At 39.0% G+C, this 17,678-nt stretch overlaps 1 protein-coding gene across 5 annotated transcripts in view; it reads right to left on the bottom strand.

The window, feature by feature from the left end:
* ATR (ATR serine/threonine kinase) overlaps positions 1-17,678 on the bottom strand; it is a 73,147-nt gene that overhangs the window by 43,183 nt on the left and 12,286 nt on the right. For 4 of the 5 annotated variants that reach the window (XM_030574493.1, XM_030574494.1, XM_030574497.1 and 1 more), the window contains exons 7-20: positions 17,052-17,281; positions 15,276-15,428; positions 12,998-13,196; positions 12,139-12,398; positions 10,766-10,956; positions 10,552-10,652; positions 9,482-9,653; positions 8,687-8,857; positions 7,020-7,214; positions 6,441-6,626; positions 5,748-5,840; positions 2,601-2,731; positions 2,268-2,411; positions 353-446 (exon numbers count right to left, since the gene is read on the bottom strand). In XM_030574493.1, coding sequence (XP_030430353.1) covers positions 353-446; positions 2,268-2,411; positions 2,601-2,731; positions 5,748-5,840; positions 6,441-6,626; positions 7,020-7,214; positions 8,687-8,857; positions 9,482-9,653; positions 10,552-10,652; positions 10,766-10,956; positions 12,139-12,398; positions 12,998-13,196; positions 15,276-15,428; positions 17,052-17,281 — 2,320 coding nt within the window. The remainder of the gene's footprint in view (positions 1-352; positions 447-2,267; positions 2,412-2,600; positions 2,732-5,747; positions 5,841-6,440; positions 6,627-7,019; positions 7,215-8,686; positions 8,858-9,481; positions 9,654-10,551; positions 10,653-10,765; positions 10,957-12,138; positions 12,399-12,997; positions 13,197-15,275; positions 15,429-17,051; positions 17,282-17,678) is intronic. The other variant, XM_030574498.1, reaches the window with a different exon arrangement.

Here is a 17,678-nt window from a genome sequence, read left to right as displayed (position 1 = left end):
CAGAGCTAGGAACTGAATCCAGTAGTCTATCATTGTTTCCAGTCTCCTGTACTGACCAAAGGATAATGCCTCATTTCAATTAGGAAATTTACACATGCATATATCTAGATTTTTACCCAATTAGCCTGCCACTTTGTGAACACACATTCTCTTCAAAGAGAAGCACAATGGTTGAGATTTTCAAAACAGTAAGGGATTTAGAGACACATCTTCCATTAAATTAAAATTAAGTGAAAATGTGTTGGCTAAATCCACTAGATTTCTTTGAAAAATCTCACCCATAATATATTATCAACATAACATATAATACCTGGGTTTATTCTTTTGGTATATAAAAATATTAAAGCTGTACCTTTCTATATTCTTGAAGGACTATTTGAATTTCTTTCAGTTCAGGATGATCAGGAAGAAAATATATTTCATGAAGAAAGTCTTGTACTGCATCTCTAATAATGTTTTTTTTTTTAAAATAAATATTACAAAGATAAAGAAATTAGTACAAATTAAATTTGGGTCAGAAAATCTTACAAGGCTATCAAAATAAAGTAACAAAATGTAGTAACAATAGAAGAACAGGGCTTTGGTGAAAAATAGGATAAAATGCATTCAATATGTTAGAAATAAAACTTCATTTAATTAGTTAACCTAATTAAAAGAAAACAAAAACATTTACTTATCTAGCTACTGGACTTTATCTGAAATAACAGTGTTCTTCTCCCTCCCTCCCCCCTATAATCAACTTGGTCTCTTAAAAGACAATTCTTTCCAATCGTGGGAGCATTTCAGCTTCTCCATCCATCACTCAATCCCTCTCAAGGTACGTCTACACTGCAGCTGGAACCATGCTTCTCAGCTCAAGTAGACAGACAGGCTAGCTCTGCTTAAACTAATGTGCTAAATATAACTGTGTAGCCAGTGGTAGCATGGGTGGTGGCTCAGGCTAGCCACTTCAGTATGTGCCTAAAACAACTAGGCAGGTGTGTATTCAGGCAACTAGCCTGAGGTGCCACCTGGGCTACCCCTGACCACGCTGCTACATTTAGAAAAATAGCTCAAGCAGAGCTAACGCTCACCTGTTCACTCAAGCGGGGAATAGCACTCTCAGCTGCAGTGTAGACATTCCCTCAGACAGGTGCAGCTCTCCTCCTCCTGGGAACTGGGAGAAGGGTTTGTTTTGCTTCCAAACACACATAAAAGGAATCTACCCAAAGTGAACCAATATAGCAAATCAATGTTCTCCCACGATTGCTTAACCTATAGTGCTTCCAGCAGCTCCCATTGGCCGGGAACGGTGAATTGTGGCTGCTGGGAGCTGCGGGCAGCTGTGCAAATGTAAACAAACGGTCTGGCAGCCTGTCAGCAGATTACCCTGACGGGCTGTGCGGCTCGTGGGCTGCAGGTTGCCCACCACTGTTTTATAGGCGACATAGTTCTTGACTAAGATTTGGAAGATTTTTATATGTGGAAATATACCTCTCACACAGAACTGGAAGGAAGCCTGAATGGTCATCGAGTCCAGCCCCCTGCCTTCACTAGCAGGACCAAGTATTGATTTTGCCCCAAATCCCTAAGTGGCCCCCTCTCAAGGATTGAAACCACCCCTCCCCCATTATTTTTCTGAAATACAGATGGCTAATTACTAAGACTTGGTTATATAACCTTAGAGACCTGGATTCTATTCCCAGTCTATATGACCTCTCAGTGAGATAGGAGGTCAGACTCAATAACATGGTTGTGAAGGGCACAGAATTATTAACACCAGTCACTTGAACAAACAAGTCTAGAACTCATGGTCCTTTGGGTCCCAGCCCAGTACATCTTCCCCTTAGTCCAAGGACAGTTTGATGGGGGAAAACCAGCACTAAGAGGGGTGATCCCCATTGTCACAGCATGCCATAGACAAAATGACAGAGGGAAGACAACGGGGCAGTGTATGTGCAGTGCTAACGGAATTATCAATGGATTTTGGCAGCAAGCTGTATTTCTTAATACACAGGCAGGAAAATGGCAATCTTTCAAAAGACTGGAACGTGATTTCATGAAAATTTGTTAAGGCTTGGCCAACATAAAGACCTCTCACAGGAGCATCTGCTGTCAAATTTCAAAGTTTGCTGCAAGTTATGGAGGTGTTGGAACTCTTGTAAAATAACTTTACTCTACAAAAAACCCTTACCATTATTAGACAGTTTTAATATAAGGGTTGCTACCACTCCCACTATCATACTTGAGCCACTAATTCATATGCAAAATATTTCCAGTTACAATACCTGTTCTCAACTATGAGAAAATAAAATATTGCTGCAGTTTCTTTTGGCTGGACATGTATGAGGGGCAACAAAGCTACTATCACATGACTGAGTAGGGAGCCAAGGTACGCATGATCCAGGCATCGAACAAAACAGTCCCACGATCTAAATGAAAAGGAAAAACAACAACAAAAAATAAATATTCTTTTCTGCATATGGACATTTTAAGTGACTCATGAGATGCAAACACTAAGTATTTAAAATAATTTTAGTTTCATGAGCTATAAGTATACACCAGAACACCCATACACAGAATTTGAAATAAGTTTCTGTCTGAGTACATTGTCCATTCACCTGCAGCATAACTCTGGAAAGTCATCCTTGTATCTTAAGCCTGTTCTCAGTGTAGTCATCATCTTCACTCTCACTGAACTGATATGTTTGGAACCCATAAGCTTCATTAAAGACATCAAACTGTTTAAGGCCTGAAAATAAGGAAAGCTCTCTTGAACAAAATAGATATTTGATAAATTAACTGTACAGTGAAATAAGAAATTAACTGTTAGATGTTAACTTTTGTCCATAATTTTCAGCTGAAAGTTTTATATAAAAGACTTTAGCTGATTGTAAAGGAAGGGCAGCCATCATGCAGGGAATTTGTATTGGAATTTGAAATTCGGTCTCATTTTAGTTTCAGCTAATTATTAAGGACTTTCATTCATCACTTGTCTCATACTCCTATAACAGTTTTATCTTCAAGACTTCAGAACTCCCTTCAAGATCTTTTTGCTGCTCAAAGTAATATAGTGGTTATCATCCTGATCATGCTCTTCTCAATGCTGAACACGAACTGTAGAAGAGAAGCTTTACTGCTGTCATCTCTCCTTGCGGCTTATGGTTATAATGCCTACATAGAACATATGGCGGTTACTCTGCCCAATAGCTTTCTAGGATTTGTGAGGGGGCACACCGTCCCTCTAATAAGAGAAGGCTAACAAATTCTTCCGGGCTCAGCCAGCACTAACCAGGCCCACCTAGAAAGGTTTGCTCTGCCTTGAGAGAAGAAGCTTAAAAAGGCAAAGCCTGACAGAGGAAGGGATGACGACTAGGGAGAAGAGTGCTATATCTCAGAGACTGCAAGCTATAGGGACAGATCAATATCAAAGAAGACAGTCACAGACCTTGTGACTCCTGAGACTGCATGGACCAGGTTTAAAGTGGGATTGACCCAAAAGAAAGGGCTGAAGGCAGATCCTAACCGTGATTAAAGACGCTACACCTGCAGATAAGCCAAACCCCAAAAGGGGTAACAAAAAAGACTGCCCAAGAGACAGGCCACCTTTGTTTCTTTTATTCTGATTAGCTCTGTCAGCATTGTTTTGTTTTCTTTGGAGAATCCCCTGAGTGCCACAAGCAGGGAAGGACTCCAAGCAAACCAAATTGTGGTCTGGTGGGGACTGGGGCTCTAAACCTCCCATCCTCCAGTTTAGTACTTTGTAAACTTCTCAGCAATTTAATAAAGGGAAATATTGGCACATCAAGTTTTCTGGAAGTCCACAATAATTCTGTAAATCATGCCATTATATATGAATTCTTCTCTCAAAGAAGAAAATAGTTTGTAACGATAAGAATATGAGCCATAAGCTTCCACCATTACAGAATTTACAGTGATTCTTCATGTAGTCTTTGGGGAACAATAACCAGACGACTAGCAAATTTCTGTTATAAAAGAATGGAAATATAAATCCATATTCATTTTACTTTTTCCCTTTAAAACTTCAAACTTTGGACATGGTCATTCTCTTCAATGGTATAAACAGAACACAACATTTTTCTTTTTACATTTCACAAGATCCATGTAATCTTTCCATTAAACATTACCTTCTGTAAGCATGTGTAATAAATTCCCTTTGTATAAGAATGTTCTATTCAGAAAATAATAAAATGTTCTCTTCACATTTTAAGAAGCAGGGAAAGAATCTTCCAGGCTCCCCAAATTTCACTTCCTCCTCTCTAGAAGTCCTCATGCTGGAGAATTGTTTAATACTTATATAGTGCCCTTAGTATGCATGGCACTTAAAACAAATAAAAAAATAGGATTACTTTAGCATGTAAGCGCTTCAAGGCAGGAGAGAGATAAATAAGAAATGACAAAGAAAGGGAAGAAAAGGATGAGGATTACAATAAATAAAGAATGTTAAACATGTATGAAGCATGAAAGAAGAAATTCAGGAATAAGTTAGGGCAAGGAAGGATATCCAAATAACTTCAGAGGTAAATTATGAAAATTAGATGAAAGGAGATTTTTAAATATGGACTTTAAAAGGCAGAGAGTGAAGATGCTTCCAGACAAAAAGGGCCATAAAAGACATGAGTGGAAAGATTCAGCGGAGCAGAGGCAGAATGTAGGGCAGGAGAACAGGAAGAAGCAAATGCTGAGATGTAAGCAGGGGTAGATTTATGCAGCACCTAGAAAGTGAGAAGAAGTTTAAACTTGATGTTCAAATAGACAGGAAGCCAACAAAGGGATTCAAGGAGTGACAACAAAAACAAGGTTACTTTAGCGGCAACATGTTTGATAGACTGAAGGAAGAGTCAGTAAAGCCAGAGTAAGTGGTGGCTACAGCAGTCCAGGCAAAAAAAAGAAAGAGAACCATGTCATGAATCAACAGTGGGATAGAAGAGGGGATGGATTTTAGAAATGTTATAGAGGGAGAGTAATAAGATTTGACAAGAGACTAGTTGGAAAAAAAAACAGAGTGGAACTGAATTAGTGAGCTTGAATGACTAGGAAAATAGTGGAGCTGTCAATGGCTATGATGAAGGAAGCAGAGGAAAAGTATATAGCTGTGAATGTTCAGCAGATGATTTAGCCTTGTTAAATTTGAGAGAGTGGCAGAATATCCAGGAGATCTCAGAAAGACAGGAAGAAATGTGAGCCTAGACTAGACTATGGAGGAAATGTCCGGGTCCAGAGGAAGATTTGAGAATCATCAGCCTGGAAGCAAGACAAGAGATCATGGGAGGACAGACTTCTAGGAACAACAGAGAAAGGGAAGAAGAGGAGTCAATATAGATAAGATGGAAGGAGTGCTCACTTAAATTAAGAGGCAAATCAAGAGAGGACAGAGCCATATAATGTAAAGATGAGAGTATCTCAAAAAGAACTCTACAATATCAAAAGGAGGAAAGAGATGCAAATGTGACCTTTAGATTCGGCAAGGCAGAGGTTATTTAATTTCAACTGGAATCAGCTCCACAGAAACGGTCAACACCACTCATCTGCCAGAAAAGGCTGCTTAAAAGAGAACCTGGCATATTTCTCCTGGCTAAAAGGTATTGCCTCAGAATTGCAGAATTTTCAGATTTTGCCACGAGCTTAATACCAATTTCAAAGCAACAACTGAATCTTTGCAAGGCAGCTTACTGTGCTGACCATCATGTTGCTGAAAACACCTTATACTTGTCCTTGTTTTACTGTTCAAACTGATGTTCACTCACCATTTTCTTATCTTCAATGCCAACACTGGAGCTCAATAACTGCATGTTAAAAAAAGCCAAGATACCCAGCAATTTAGGTTGTAGATAATCAGCCTAAAAAAAATACCAAAAAACAAAAACAACTTTTACCAATAGCATTTCTGAAATATTTAGAGATTAAATATTAAATTGAGACAATTTATCCATTATAGTTCCTTGTTTAAGTAAGTTTCACAGCATATTAATAATTTTTTTAACAGCATGTCAGGTTTCACATTTTGCCTGACTGCATAAAGTGAATGGAAAGACATTTCACTGTAAGTATATCTTTATGGTAAAATAAAAAGGGAATCTATTGAGATAAGCTAACACACAACCCAAAGGGCAAACAAAGATCCTCCAATACATACATAATTTACTTTGAGAAAGGCATTTACAGAAATATCACTGGCTGCACAGACACCGTTCTATTACTTCAATTATATGGAAGTTTCTTCAACAGGTTGTGCATTTTTATACTTATTTGTGTGTTTTGTCTCCACATTACAGAAGTTCTATTTAATGTAGGGTACTGAAATATTAAAATTTCTTCAGGTTTTTACATATTATTAATTTTTAAGAGATGCTCAAAATTTACTACATTTCCTTTACCCTTCCTCACAGTGGAGAGGGAGATTGTTGAATTAAAAACAAATGTAACTTATTTCTCCTTACCATTAGCTCAGGTGATGTTATGTCTCTGGGTCCCTGATATAGATCATCATTCGATGCAAATGAAGCCAATATTGACAAACCATTGAAGACCTGCTGATAGTGCTCTCCTATACGTAGCAATAATTCATTATGCAACCCCTGGTAGTCTTGTCTCAACAAGCTGCCCAGTTCTATTTCTGTTTCATTCTATAAATCAATACCAACAGCAGAGAAAAAACAATTTTTATTATACTCAAGATATACAATACAAGGTAGATTGTCTTATGGAAAGAACCCTTTGAGTCCAATAGTTCTAAGAAAAAAAACTTACATTCATATAACAGACAATTCAAACCTTCCAAGGCAGAGCTCTAAATTTAGCTGCCAGCTCTGAAGACATTTGTTCACAACCAAAAGGGACTGACTATAAGCTGAAAAAACTATTCTCTGTATACAAAAAATACATTCAAGAAACAAAATTAGTGTAATAACTTCTCATGTCTTTAATATATTATGTTTAAAGAGGAAAAAATATCCCCAGCTTGTCATCTATTATTGCTCCTAATCTGCACATGTAAAGCTGGCAAATGCTCAAGTTACCTTGAGGTAATGAAGTGCTCGCTCCAGCTCATCCTTAGAACAGGAACAGACCAAGTGGGAAAAGATGTATTTGAAGTTGTTGATTAGGATTTCTCTTCGGTTTACATTCAGCTGTTTTGCTATGGTTCGAATAAGTGCAGATGCTGCAGGACTGGCCTTGGCAGCGAGGTCAGGCAGTAGAACTTGCAGGGTTCGCTGACAAATTAAAAGCACAACAGTTACAGAAAAAAATCTGTATTGAATCTTGGTCTGCCAATATGAAATCATACCTGTACACCTATTATACCTCTACCCCGATATAACGCGACCTGATACAACACGAATTCGAATATAATGCGGTAAAGCAGTGCTCCAAGGGGGATAGGGCTTCATGCTCCGGTGGATCAAAGCAAGTTCAATATAACGCAGTTTCACCTATAACGTGGTAAGATTTTTGGCTCCCGAGGACAGTGCTATATCGGGGTAGATGTGTATCTTGATTTAAGATTGACTTAGTGAGAGTGAACCAACAGGGATACTAGAGAGGAAAATATCTGAGTCATGGAAAGACTAATGGAAAAAGACTAATTTAATAGGGCTGCAATAACAGGATATATGAATCCATAAAAATGGAAAGCGAGAGTATAGTTTCGTCTAGTCAACCTCTCAACAAAAGGAAAACTGGAGGAAAACAAAAACAAAAAAAACATAGCCAGAACACTTTGTCCTGTCCAACTGTTGCACATTTCCCCACTACCAACAAACCAGATGCTGATCAAAAAAGTTTGAACTTGCGTGAAAACTTTGGCTATGTTCCTAGTTCGCATTAAAGTAGTCCTCTTCAAACAGGACAACATTAATGCAAACTAGGAACTTATAAAGCAGCAAAGAGAGTCCTGTGGCACCTTATAGACTAACAGACGCATGCATCCGATGAAGTGGGCATTCGCCCACGAAAGCTCATGCTCCAAAACGTCTGTTAGTCTATAGTATCAGAGGGTAGCCGTGTTAGTCTGGATCTGTAAAAGCAGCAAAGAATCCTGTGGCACCTTATAGACTAACAGACGTTTTGGAGCATGAGCTTTCGTGGGTGAATACCCACATGCATCTGAGGAAGTGGGTATTCACCCACGAAAGCTCATGCTCCAAAACATCTGTTAGTCTATAAGGTGCCACAGGATTCTTTGCTGCTGTTAGTCTATAAGGTGCCACAGGACTCTTTGCTGCTTTTACAGATCCAGACTAACACGGCTACCCCTCTGATACTAGGAACAGAAGGTTACTTAGAGAGTAGGAAAAAAAAATATCATGAATGAGGGCTCAAAAAATTGTCTCAGAATAGAGAGACTTTTGATTGAACATCTTATCCACTCAGAAGCTGCAGAAGCTAATAAATACTTTGAGCAAATGAGTACTTTTGTTTAATACTTGGGTAGTTCGCCTCCCTTCACACTCTGAACCACTACTACAGCTCAATATGCAGCAGTTTCTAGATTGAACATCTCCTCCCTGCTTAAGTTGCCAGCAGCAATTCTAAATTATCCCAAGTTATAGCTACCAACAATTAGAGGAGGAGGGGGTTAAGAAACAAATCCAGAGTTACAAGATTTACAGGAAGATAGTGGACTCAAATTTTAAAAAAATCCAAGGTCACAAAATTCAGAAGTAAAAAAGAACTATCAACTCACAGACAGAAAGCGGCTGAGGTCTGGGAAATCAAATACATTGGCAATTTCAGCTAACGTGTCCAGGGCCATCCTTCTCTGATGATCAACCTCTTGTTTTTGTAGCTCATTACTCTGGCATGGAGTGTTAGAAAGTACTGCCATCTGGCTAGAGTGCAGAGATTCCACTAGAAACTAAACATTAAAAAAAGATAACTTTCAATATTAGTTTTCCACCTCCAGAACATAAAATCCACACTGAACAAAGATATACAGCCAAGCACTTAAACTAAGGGTAAAAGTTATAGCTTCTCTTTCTTCCTGTCTACATTTTTCTTCTACTTACACTAAATTGAGAATGACCAAAACTGAAACTTAATCTTTTAAATAACCTGTGGAAAAAATCACTGTTGCATTATGATTGTAACATAAGGTCAAATGTAATATCAATTTTAAAAGTAGATCCCATGAGGAAGTGTGCCATATAATGCAAAAGTGTATGTGGTTCTATTATTTCAATACTTAGGGAGCTGGGACATCAGAGAAACAGAATGACACTGCTGGTGTCACAAACCCAGTCAAAAGTAAGAGTCCCAGTCTTCCTTGAAAAGGTTAATTTCTTTTAGAAAATTATGTCAAATAGAACCCGTTTGTACTCTACATAAAACAAAAGGTTTTTTTTAATTTTACTTTCAGCACCACTTTTAAAAGTGAATGGGGAAAACACTGCCACACAAATTCATATCTGTGAGGCAATGTTTTCCTTTGCAACCTAGCAATATAATGCGTGCTCCCGAAAGTAATACTCTTTTTCCTCACCTGACAGATAGGCTTCTTGTACTGACTGAAAAGGGCTTGCAGTTTTATAGACTTGGCAGCAGCCAGTGCTCTAATTTCCGTATATGCTGCTCCAGCCACAGATGCTGACTTTGACAACAAACAGTGCAACAAATGCAAGAGTGCAAATGGCACCAAATCCCCTTTCGCTGCCCTTTCAAAAGTGAGCAGAAAAAAATTACACTGTTACATGAAATGCTAGTTACAACACTAGTGAGACTATCTCTAACATATGCAGGTTACCATGATAAATACAATCTGTCACTGTATTTTTATATAATCTCCTATTGTACACAAAATGGACCCCGTGGTAAAGAACAGATGATTTCAACAAATATGAATATATAGTATTTAATCATTATTTAGCATAAAGACTTACTTTTTGAATAGATTTGTCTTTATTAATTATAATTAGGCTTGGCAGAATTGAACTTTTAAAATTAATTAAGGATGATATCTTTATTTTATCAATTTAAATTTTCACACTTTTAGGAAATTATGGGAGTGTCAGACAATAATTATTTAGTGATAGTAGACAATGAGATTCAAAAAGTTAAATACTGAACCGTTAAAACAAACTGTCAACAACACGTCAAAACATACAAAGTACATATCCTTAAATCAAGCTTCAGTTCTCAAACAACTTTTTTATTTTATTTTTTAAACTTTGCCCATCTGTAAAATTAAATAATCAGAGGTGGAAATATTTGTCAGTTTGTGTGTGTCTAGTGAAATCAACATTTCTCAATAAAAATCTAATCCCTGCAAACCCAATTAAAATGCTCTATCTTTTCCTTAAGAAAAAAAATACTGTCACTTAGGCTCTGATCCTACACAATTGGACCTCTGACAGAAGACCCTTCCACATGGAACCCTAGTGAATACATCAAGGCTCAGTACAGATGCAAGGGTCTGCCTTTGTGGATGTATCTGCAAAGATGGAGCTCTGAAGAGTAGTATTCTTGTATTCACACTTGTGCAAGAAGTCTCTCATAACGATAAACTGAAAATACTTACGAATGTTCAAAATAAAACATACAATCAAAAGGTACCTTCCAATATCCCCTGTTGTTAGAATTAATGTATCCTTCAACTCATTATTTCTTGATATTTTAGCATTTGTATAGGCCTCTTTCATTCTTGAAACAAAAAGCTGAAAAAACAAATTTGAAATGGAAAAAGTATTCAACACATTAGTTTAAAGAAGATTGTTTTTGTTGAGACAGTTTTGCATTTTTGGCATTAGAAAAGAAATCTTAGGTTCACCTCTTTTATGAATCCTTCCTCGGAGTCCAAAGATGCCAATATGTTCGTGATATTGTCACTGAATGCCACTCTCACATCTTTATCTGGATCTTCCATTAGATTTAGTAAAGCTCCAACAAGAATCTTTACATCCGATTCATCATCTCTAAAGTCCAGATGTTTGCAAAGATGAGGTATATTCTCTATAAATGCTAAGGGAGAGAGAAATGGGTTGAAGAAGGAAAAGGAAAATAAGTGTTTAATTCTTTTAAAAACATACCTGAATAGTTAATGATGAAATAATATATAAAAACATCAAACAGCCTGTTTTATATTTCATATAGCTATCTAAAAAAGTGTCAAACATAACAGCTATTTGTAATTCAGATTTATATCAAATGTTAGACTTCTACTGAAAGATACAGAATGAGTAACTACATAGAATCATAGATTATTAGGGTTGGAAGAAACCATCTAGTCCACCCCCCTAGTCAAAGCAGGACCAATCCCCAAATGGCCCCCTCAAGGATTGAACTCACAACCCTGGGTTTAGCAGGCCAATGCTCAAACCACTGAGCTATCCCTCCAGTAGATATTAGATTTAATTGGACTTAGAATCAGATGTTAGTTGCAGATGTTAAGTTAACCATGCTTGAAAGTTCATCTATAGTGACATTTGTTGAGCAATATGGTGTACAGAAATACACAAGTGGCTACTGTAGTTAGTTATGGTGATGCACAGCGTAAGCAATTTTGTGAATGCTGACTGTACGTTAGCCAATAAAAATATTAAGATGTCAGTTGTGTGGGTTGAGGAACAGAAGCTGATATGATATGTCAAGCATCCATTTTTTTTGCTTCCGACAGCGAGGGCCAATGGAAAATATCATGAGCACAATTTCTCTTTGCTTCCAGAAAGCTTGCATATTCATCAACCATTTCAAAAGTCAAGTGCTTGACCTATCTGGGAAAGAGGTCTAGTGTTAATTTATAACATACTTAAAAGAAAGCAAATAAAGAGTGAGAAAATGGGATGGGAGACAAAAAAGACAAAAGAGAGTGGAATCAGTGAAAGGTATTAAATAGAAGATACAAGTTAACAATTAAGGAGAGGCCCTTTAGTGCTAAACACTAAGCAACCACAATCCTCATTGACTTCAACACGAGTTGAGGGCACTCAGCGGTGAGGTATCACAGCTCAGACTAACCAACACATAAGTTGTGTTGTCAGACCATACGCAAATACTCTTCTTCTCCCCTACTGTACAAGTTGTAGATTGATAGAAGGAAAACAACACAGAAGTCAGGTGGCAGAAAAGGACAGGACAGTGAAAGTAATTTTAGTATACTGCGTAAGAGTGTGAAGGCTAAGAAAAAAAATAAAATCACTTTACCTAGCTTTACTGAACTAGGTACTTGGCTTTCAAGAAGATTAAAAAATGGCTTGAAAATGGAGGCTTTCACTGAACATGCATTTTCATGAGCAGAGATCACCGTAAGGCTGCTACATAAAATATCATACGTCACATGCTCAATATCAGGTTCTGTTAAATGAGGACTTAAATTAAATGTCCCAGCAAGACAGCAAGCTAATTTCCCAGCAATACTGGCACAAGCCTTCTTGACTAACTCAGATACATCACTGATTTTGTCTCTGTAAATAAAGAAGAAAAAAAATCTTCAGTATATCACGTAATGAGTCATTTGTATTTTATACGCAATACATTCAATAATAATTTCCATATATTTAACAAGTTCAATTTAAAAAGTGTTTACATAAATAGTTGCTCTCTATAATGGCTATTTGTTTTTCTTTCTTGTCATTGCCTCAAACTCTGCGCTAAATCTACAGGGGAGGTGGACAGGGTAGAATGTAGATGGAGAAAGAAGATATCTTTAATCTGGCATACTAGCACAGGAATAGGCATGATGTGTGTGCAAAATTGAGCAGTTATATGGGAGGGGAACAGGTGAAAAAACAGAATGGGATTGTATAAAAAGCTATGAGGCACAAGCATAACTTCTTTCATAGTTTGTTGCACAATGAACCCCCTTCTCTGTGTTTGTTTTTGTTTATCTAGACTAAGATTGATGGACAGAGAATGTGTCTTTTATATATTCTGAGAGATCCCTAGGATATTTTGGATGCTATATAAATAAATAATAAAAACAACCCACCAACACTAACATTCCTGTACTAGTTTTCTTTTTCAAGCACATAATCAGAAAAGTGAAAGCAGCACTAATACATACAAGAGAGATTTGGGAATTATGCTGTAGGATTTCACACTTAATTGGTGCAGAAGGACAGGGAATCCTTTAACACAACTAGCTCGGATGACTTCATGGGGACTCTGTAGTGCCCAATAGTAAACACATTTTCTCCAATCCAAGCATATGTTTTTTGGGAACAGAGACAGAAGGAATACACAGTGCGACTGAGTTTGAGGTGCTATGGAAGGGAGGAGGGAGAAAAAACAAAACAAAACAAAAATCAAACATTACATAAGGCTTTGAATACTATTAGTTCTTTATTGTTGCTAATAGGATAGAAAGAACAAGACAAACTGGTGGAAAGAAAATATACTGGAGAAATATGAGACAATTTCTTTAAGGCAATTAATACAAGGCACACCCACGTCTCAGGTTTTGCAAACAGACTTAATATGCTATGGTTTATATTCACCATTTCTTTTGTTATAATCTTTGCTCTCATTTAAATAAGCTACTTTTTTTCTCATGCAGTGTTAACCTAGCCATATTGTTCTCATATAAGGCTACGTTTTAGTCATGGGTATTTTTAGTAAAAGTCATGGACAGGTCACCAACCGTAAACAAAAATTCACGAGCTCGGTGATCTGTCCATGACTTTTATTAAAAATACCCACTGTGACTAAAACTTGGGTGGCGGTGCTTGGTGGGGGGGGAGAAGGGGGGTTAGAGGAGGCGGTCCGGTGGTGCTGCAGGTGCTGGGGAGATGACTCGGGACCCGCGCTGGTGCTGGGGTGTTGGCGGGGCTTCCTACCAGCTCTGTCCTGCAGCTCCTAGGTGGCAGAGGCAGGGACTCCTCCGCTGATCCCACCACAAGAGCAGCCAATGGAAGCTGCGGGGGCAGGGCCTGCAGGCGCAGGTAGTCCGCAGCATGGAGACGCCCCTCCACCGCCTAGGAGCTGCAGGAGGCCCCCCACCCAGGTAAGTACTCCTTACACACCCCTGCCACTAGCCCTGAGCCCTCTCCCATACCTCCAAATTGCTGCTGCTGGCTGCTTGGGCAGCCCCTGGCTCAACACCAGCCGCTGCAGAAGTCACAGAAAGTCATGGAATCCGTGACTTCCATGACCTTCGTGACAAACTTGCAGCCTTAACAATCAACACAGGCCATAAAACAAAGGTATACGGTGTGGCCAAGTTAACATTGTAAGAAACTTCTTCCCCAAACCTTACTACTGCATCAACTCTATTTCTACCATTTAACATGCTTATACATGTTCAGAGGTGTTCCCCTAATAATTCCATATTTGTAGGTGACACAATCCTTGCAGAAGCTGAGATAGACTTTGGAGTCCTTATAAATCATAAAGAAACCAGCTAGCTTGGAAGACTAGACCAAAAGAAACCTGATAAGGCTCAACAAGGACAAGTGCAGAGTCCTGCACTTAGGATGCAAGAATCCCATGCATTGCTACAGGCTGGGGACTGACTGGGTAAGTGGAGAAATTGGATACAGGCCAGCGGAGGATTAGGGGGCTGGGACACATGATTTACAAGGAGAGGCTGAAGGAACTGGGCTCATTGAGACTGCAGAAGAGTGAGGGGGGATTTGATAGCAGCCTTCAACTACCTGAAGGAGGGTTCCAAAGAGGATGGAGCTAGGTTGTTCCCAGTGGTAGCACATGACAAAGCAAGAAGCAACGGTCTCAAATTGCAGTGGGGGAGGTCTAGGTTGGATATTAGGAAAAAACTATTTCACTAGGAGGGTGGTGAAGCACTGGAATGGGTTACCTAGGGAGGTGGTGGAATCTCCATCCTTAGAGGTTTTTAAGGCCCGGCTTGACAAAGCCCTGGCTGGGATGATTTAGTTGGGCTTGGTCCTGTTTTGAGCAGGGAGTTGGACTAGATGACCTCCTGAGGTCTCTTCCAACCGTAATCTTCTATGATAACTTTCTGGCACTTTAAACACCGCCTCTCAAATGCAACATATGACTGGAAAGAGATACAGATTTGAGGATTTGGTTGGCCAGTTCACTGTTCTCTATTGTGTCAGACTGACTGGATATTCATGGATACAACATTGCATCAGTTTACATTCAGAAGATTATTCATAAAACCATATGGGCTAGAATCCTTCAGTGAAATTTTATGTTGAACATAAGTTAATAGGTAAGGCTTGGCACATACCAAGTTATGCTTCCTATTTATCACTAACAAATGGATTTATGAAGGCCATATGAAAGGAACAACCATGTATATGCAGCATATTAAATACAAATGTGCAATCATAGAAGAGCTCTAATATGGTATCCATACTTACAGAAACTATTTGCAATCTGTTGGCTCAGATCTAGAAGATCTGAGCTGAAAGGAGACAGCTTGAAAGAAGCATCATCAGAATGGCCATATATCCATGGCAGAGACAACATTCCACATACATTTTCAAGAATCTGATCATTAAGATGGCTCTTCCCTAGGGAAAACCCACATAAAGCCACATTTGTTAGTCTACATGGCTTACAAAATGGATGTGTATATTACACTTTATTTAGTTACAGTGTACAATATATTATATTCTCCCAAAGGGAAGTACAGTACCAATCCACCCATGTATCAGAATTCTGCATTTTAGAAATGAAACAGTAAAGCAATTATGCATTAGATCAAAACATTCTAAAGTTATGTGAAAAAGTACCATATACAAAGTTCATTTCTTAGGCACAGTCACTGTCCACACATTGGTTTTATCCAAAGAAGAAGAGAGACAACAGAAGCATATACAAATGAAAACGGAAACACAGTTTACTAGTTTTCAAGACGAATGTGTTCCACAGAGAAAAGTCTTCCCATAACCTCCCAGTTGATGAAATTGCCTTTAATACAACTAGGATTCCTATTGTGTACAGTAACTCCTCACTTAAAGTTGTCCCAGTTAATGTTTCGTTGTTACGTTGCTGATCAATTAGGGAACACGCTTGTTTAAAGTTGGGCAATGCTCCCTTCTAACATCATTTAGTAGCTTCCTGCTTTGTCTACTGCTTGCAGGAAGCGCAGCCCATTGGAGCTAGCTGGTGGGGGCATGTAACCAGGGTGGACCAGCAGCCCCCCATCAGTTCCCCGCTCCCCTAAGTTCCCTGCGCAGCAGCTGCCCAGCAGGCTATCAATCGGCAGTTCAGTTGTCCCTCCCCTCATTGCCATGTGCTGCTCCTGCCCTCTGCCTTGGAACTACTCCTCGAGCCTCCTGCTTGCTGTGCGGAGGGAGTGGGAGGTCTACTGTCAGGGTGTCCCCCTCCCCTCTGCTCCTACACCCTGCTTATCCCTTCTCCATATAGAGCAGGGTGGAGACAAGGACAGAGAGAGACAGAGAGAGCTTGGGGCAGCAGCTGCTGTCTCAACTTCCTGATCCACTTAAAAAGACAATACACTTAAGAGTGGGTCAGCTTACTTAAAAGGGCAGTGTGCATCTCTCTCTTTCCCACACACAAGGTGTGTGTCTGTCTCTGTCTGCTATGCTATCCCACCATTCCTGCTGCCCCCTAGTGTGTGAAAGGCTACAATAACAACGTGTTAACCCTGGACAGCTCAGCCGAGTGCTAGTTCATCATTTAGCAGCAAGGCATTCCCTGGGAAATACCCCACCCTCTTCTACGTCCTGACTTCACCACCTCAACCAAGCTTCACAATCATCATAGCTGTAAACGGCATTAAATTGTTCGTTTAAAACTTATACTCTGTGTGTTTGTGTGTGTGTGTGTGTATATATATATATATATATATATTATATATATAATATATAGTTTTTTGTCTGGTGAAAAAAATTTCCCTGGAACCTAACCCGCTCATTTACATTAATTCTTATGGGGAAACTGGATTCGCTTAACATCGTTTCGCTTAAAGTCGCATTTTTCAGGAACATAACTATAACGCGAAGCGAGGAGTTACTGTATACTGAAAAGTGGAACATTAAGCTCAGGCACAAAGTCTAAACTTTAATAAATTCATCCATCACAACAAACCAGCCAACTTCTATCTGTATTTTTAAGTTTACCAAGTATCAGAATTCAGCAAAGAGCTTTTAATTTTAACAACTTCTCACCTTGCATATAAAATAAAGCATCAAAGATTTTCACTATTCTGTCAATCACTGGCTCCGGGTTAGCAATCTGAGCAGTAGACTCTAAAACGTTTCTGCAGACTGTCACTACTCTCACAACGAAGTCAGAAGAAATCCAGATCAGTTGTAAATTCACTTCAGAATCTGAAGACCAAGCAGCTTTATGTTTATGACTGCTCAAGCTACACATATGAGCAACTTTATGATCCATGCTATTAAATAAAAAGATTTAGAAATCATGTGAACGTTGCAATGTTGTGAGTTTTTTCTCAATTATAACCAAAAGTCTATCTATGAAAATGCTCCTATTCAAAATGCAGGCAGATTTCCTGCAGTTGCATGCAGATACAGTAACTCCCCACTTAATGTCCTCTCACTTAACATTGTTTCGATTTTATGTCCCCACTCAATTACAGAACATGCTCCATTTAAAGTTGTGCAATACTTCGCTATAACACCATTTGGCTGCCAGCTTTGTCCACAGCTGGCAGCCCCCACATCAGCTCCCCTATGCTCCCGCCTCCTCCCACAGCACCTTCCACCGGCTGGCAAACCTCACAGATCAGTGCCTTCCGCCTCCTCCCCAAGCCTCCTACCCGCGGCAATCAG

This window comes from Gopherus evgoodei, chromosome 9 (assembly GCF_007399415.2).
Source record: "Gopherus evgoodei ecotype Sinaloan lineage chromosome 9, rGopEvg1_v1.p, whole genome shotgun sequence".
Classification (NCBI taxonomy): Eukaryota; Metazoa; Chordata; order Testudines; family Testudinidae; genus Gopherus; species Gopherus evgoodei.
Note: the sequence above shows the minus strand (reverse complement) of the source record. Positions and strands in the feature narration are given on the sequence as shown.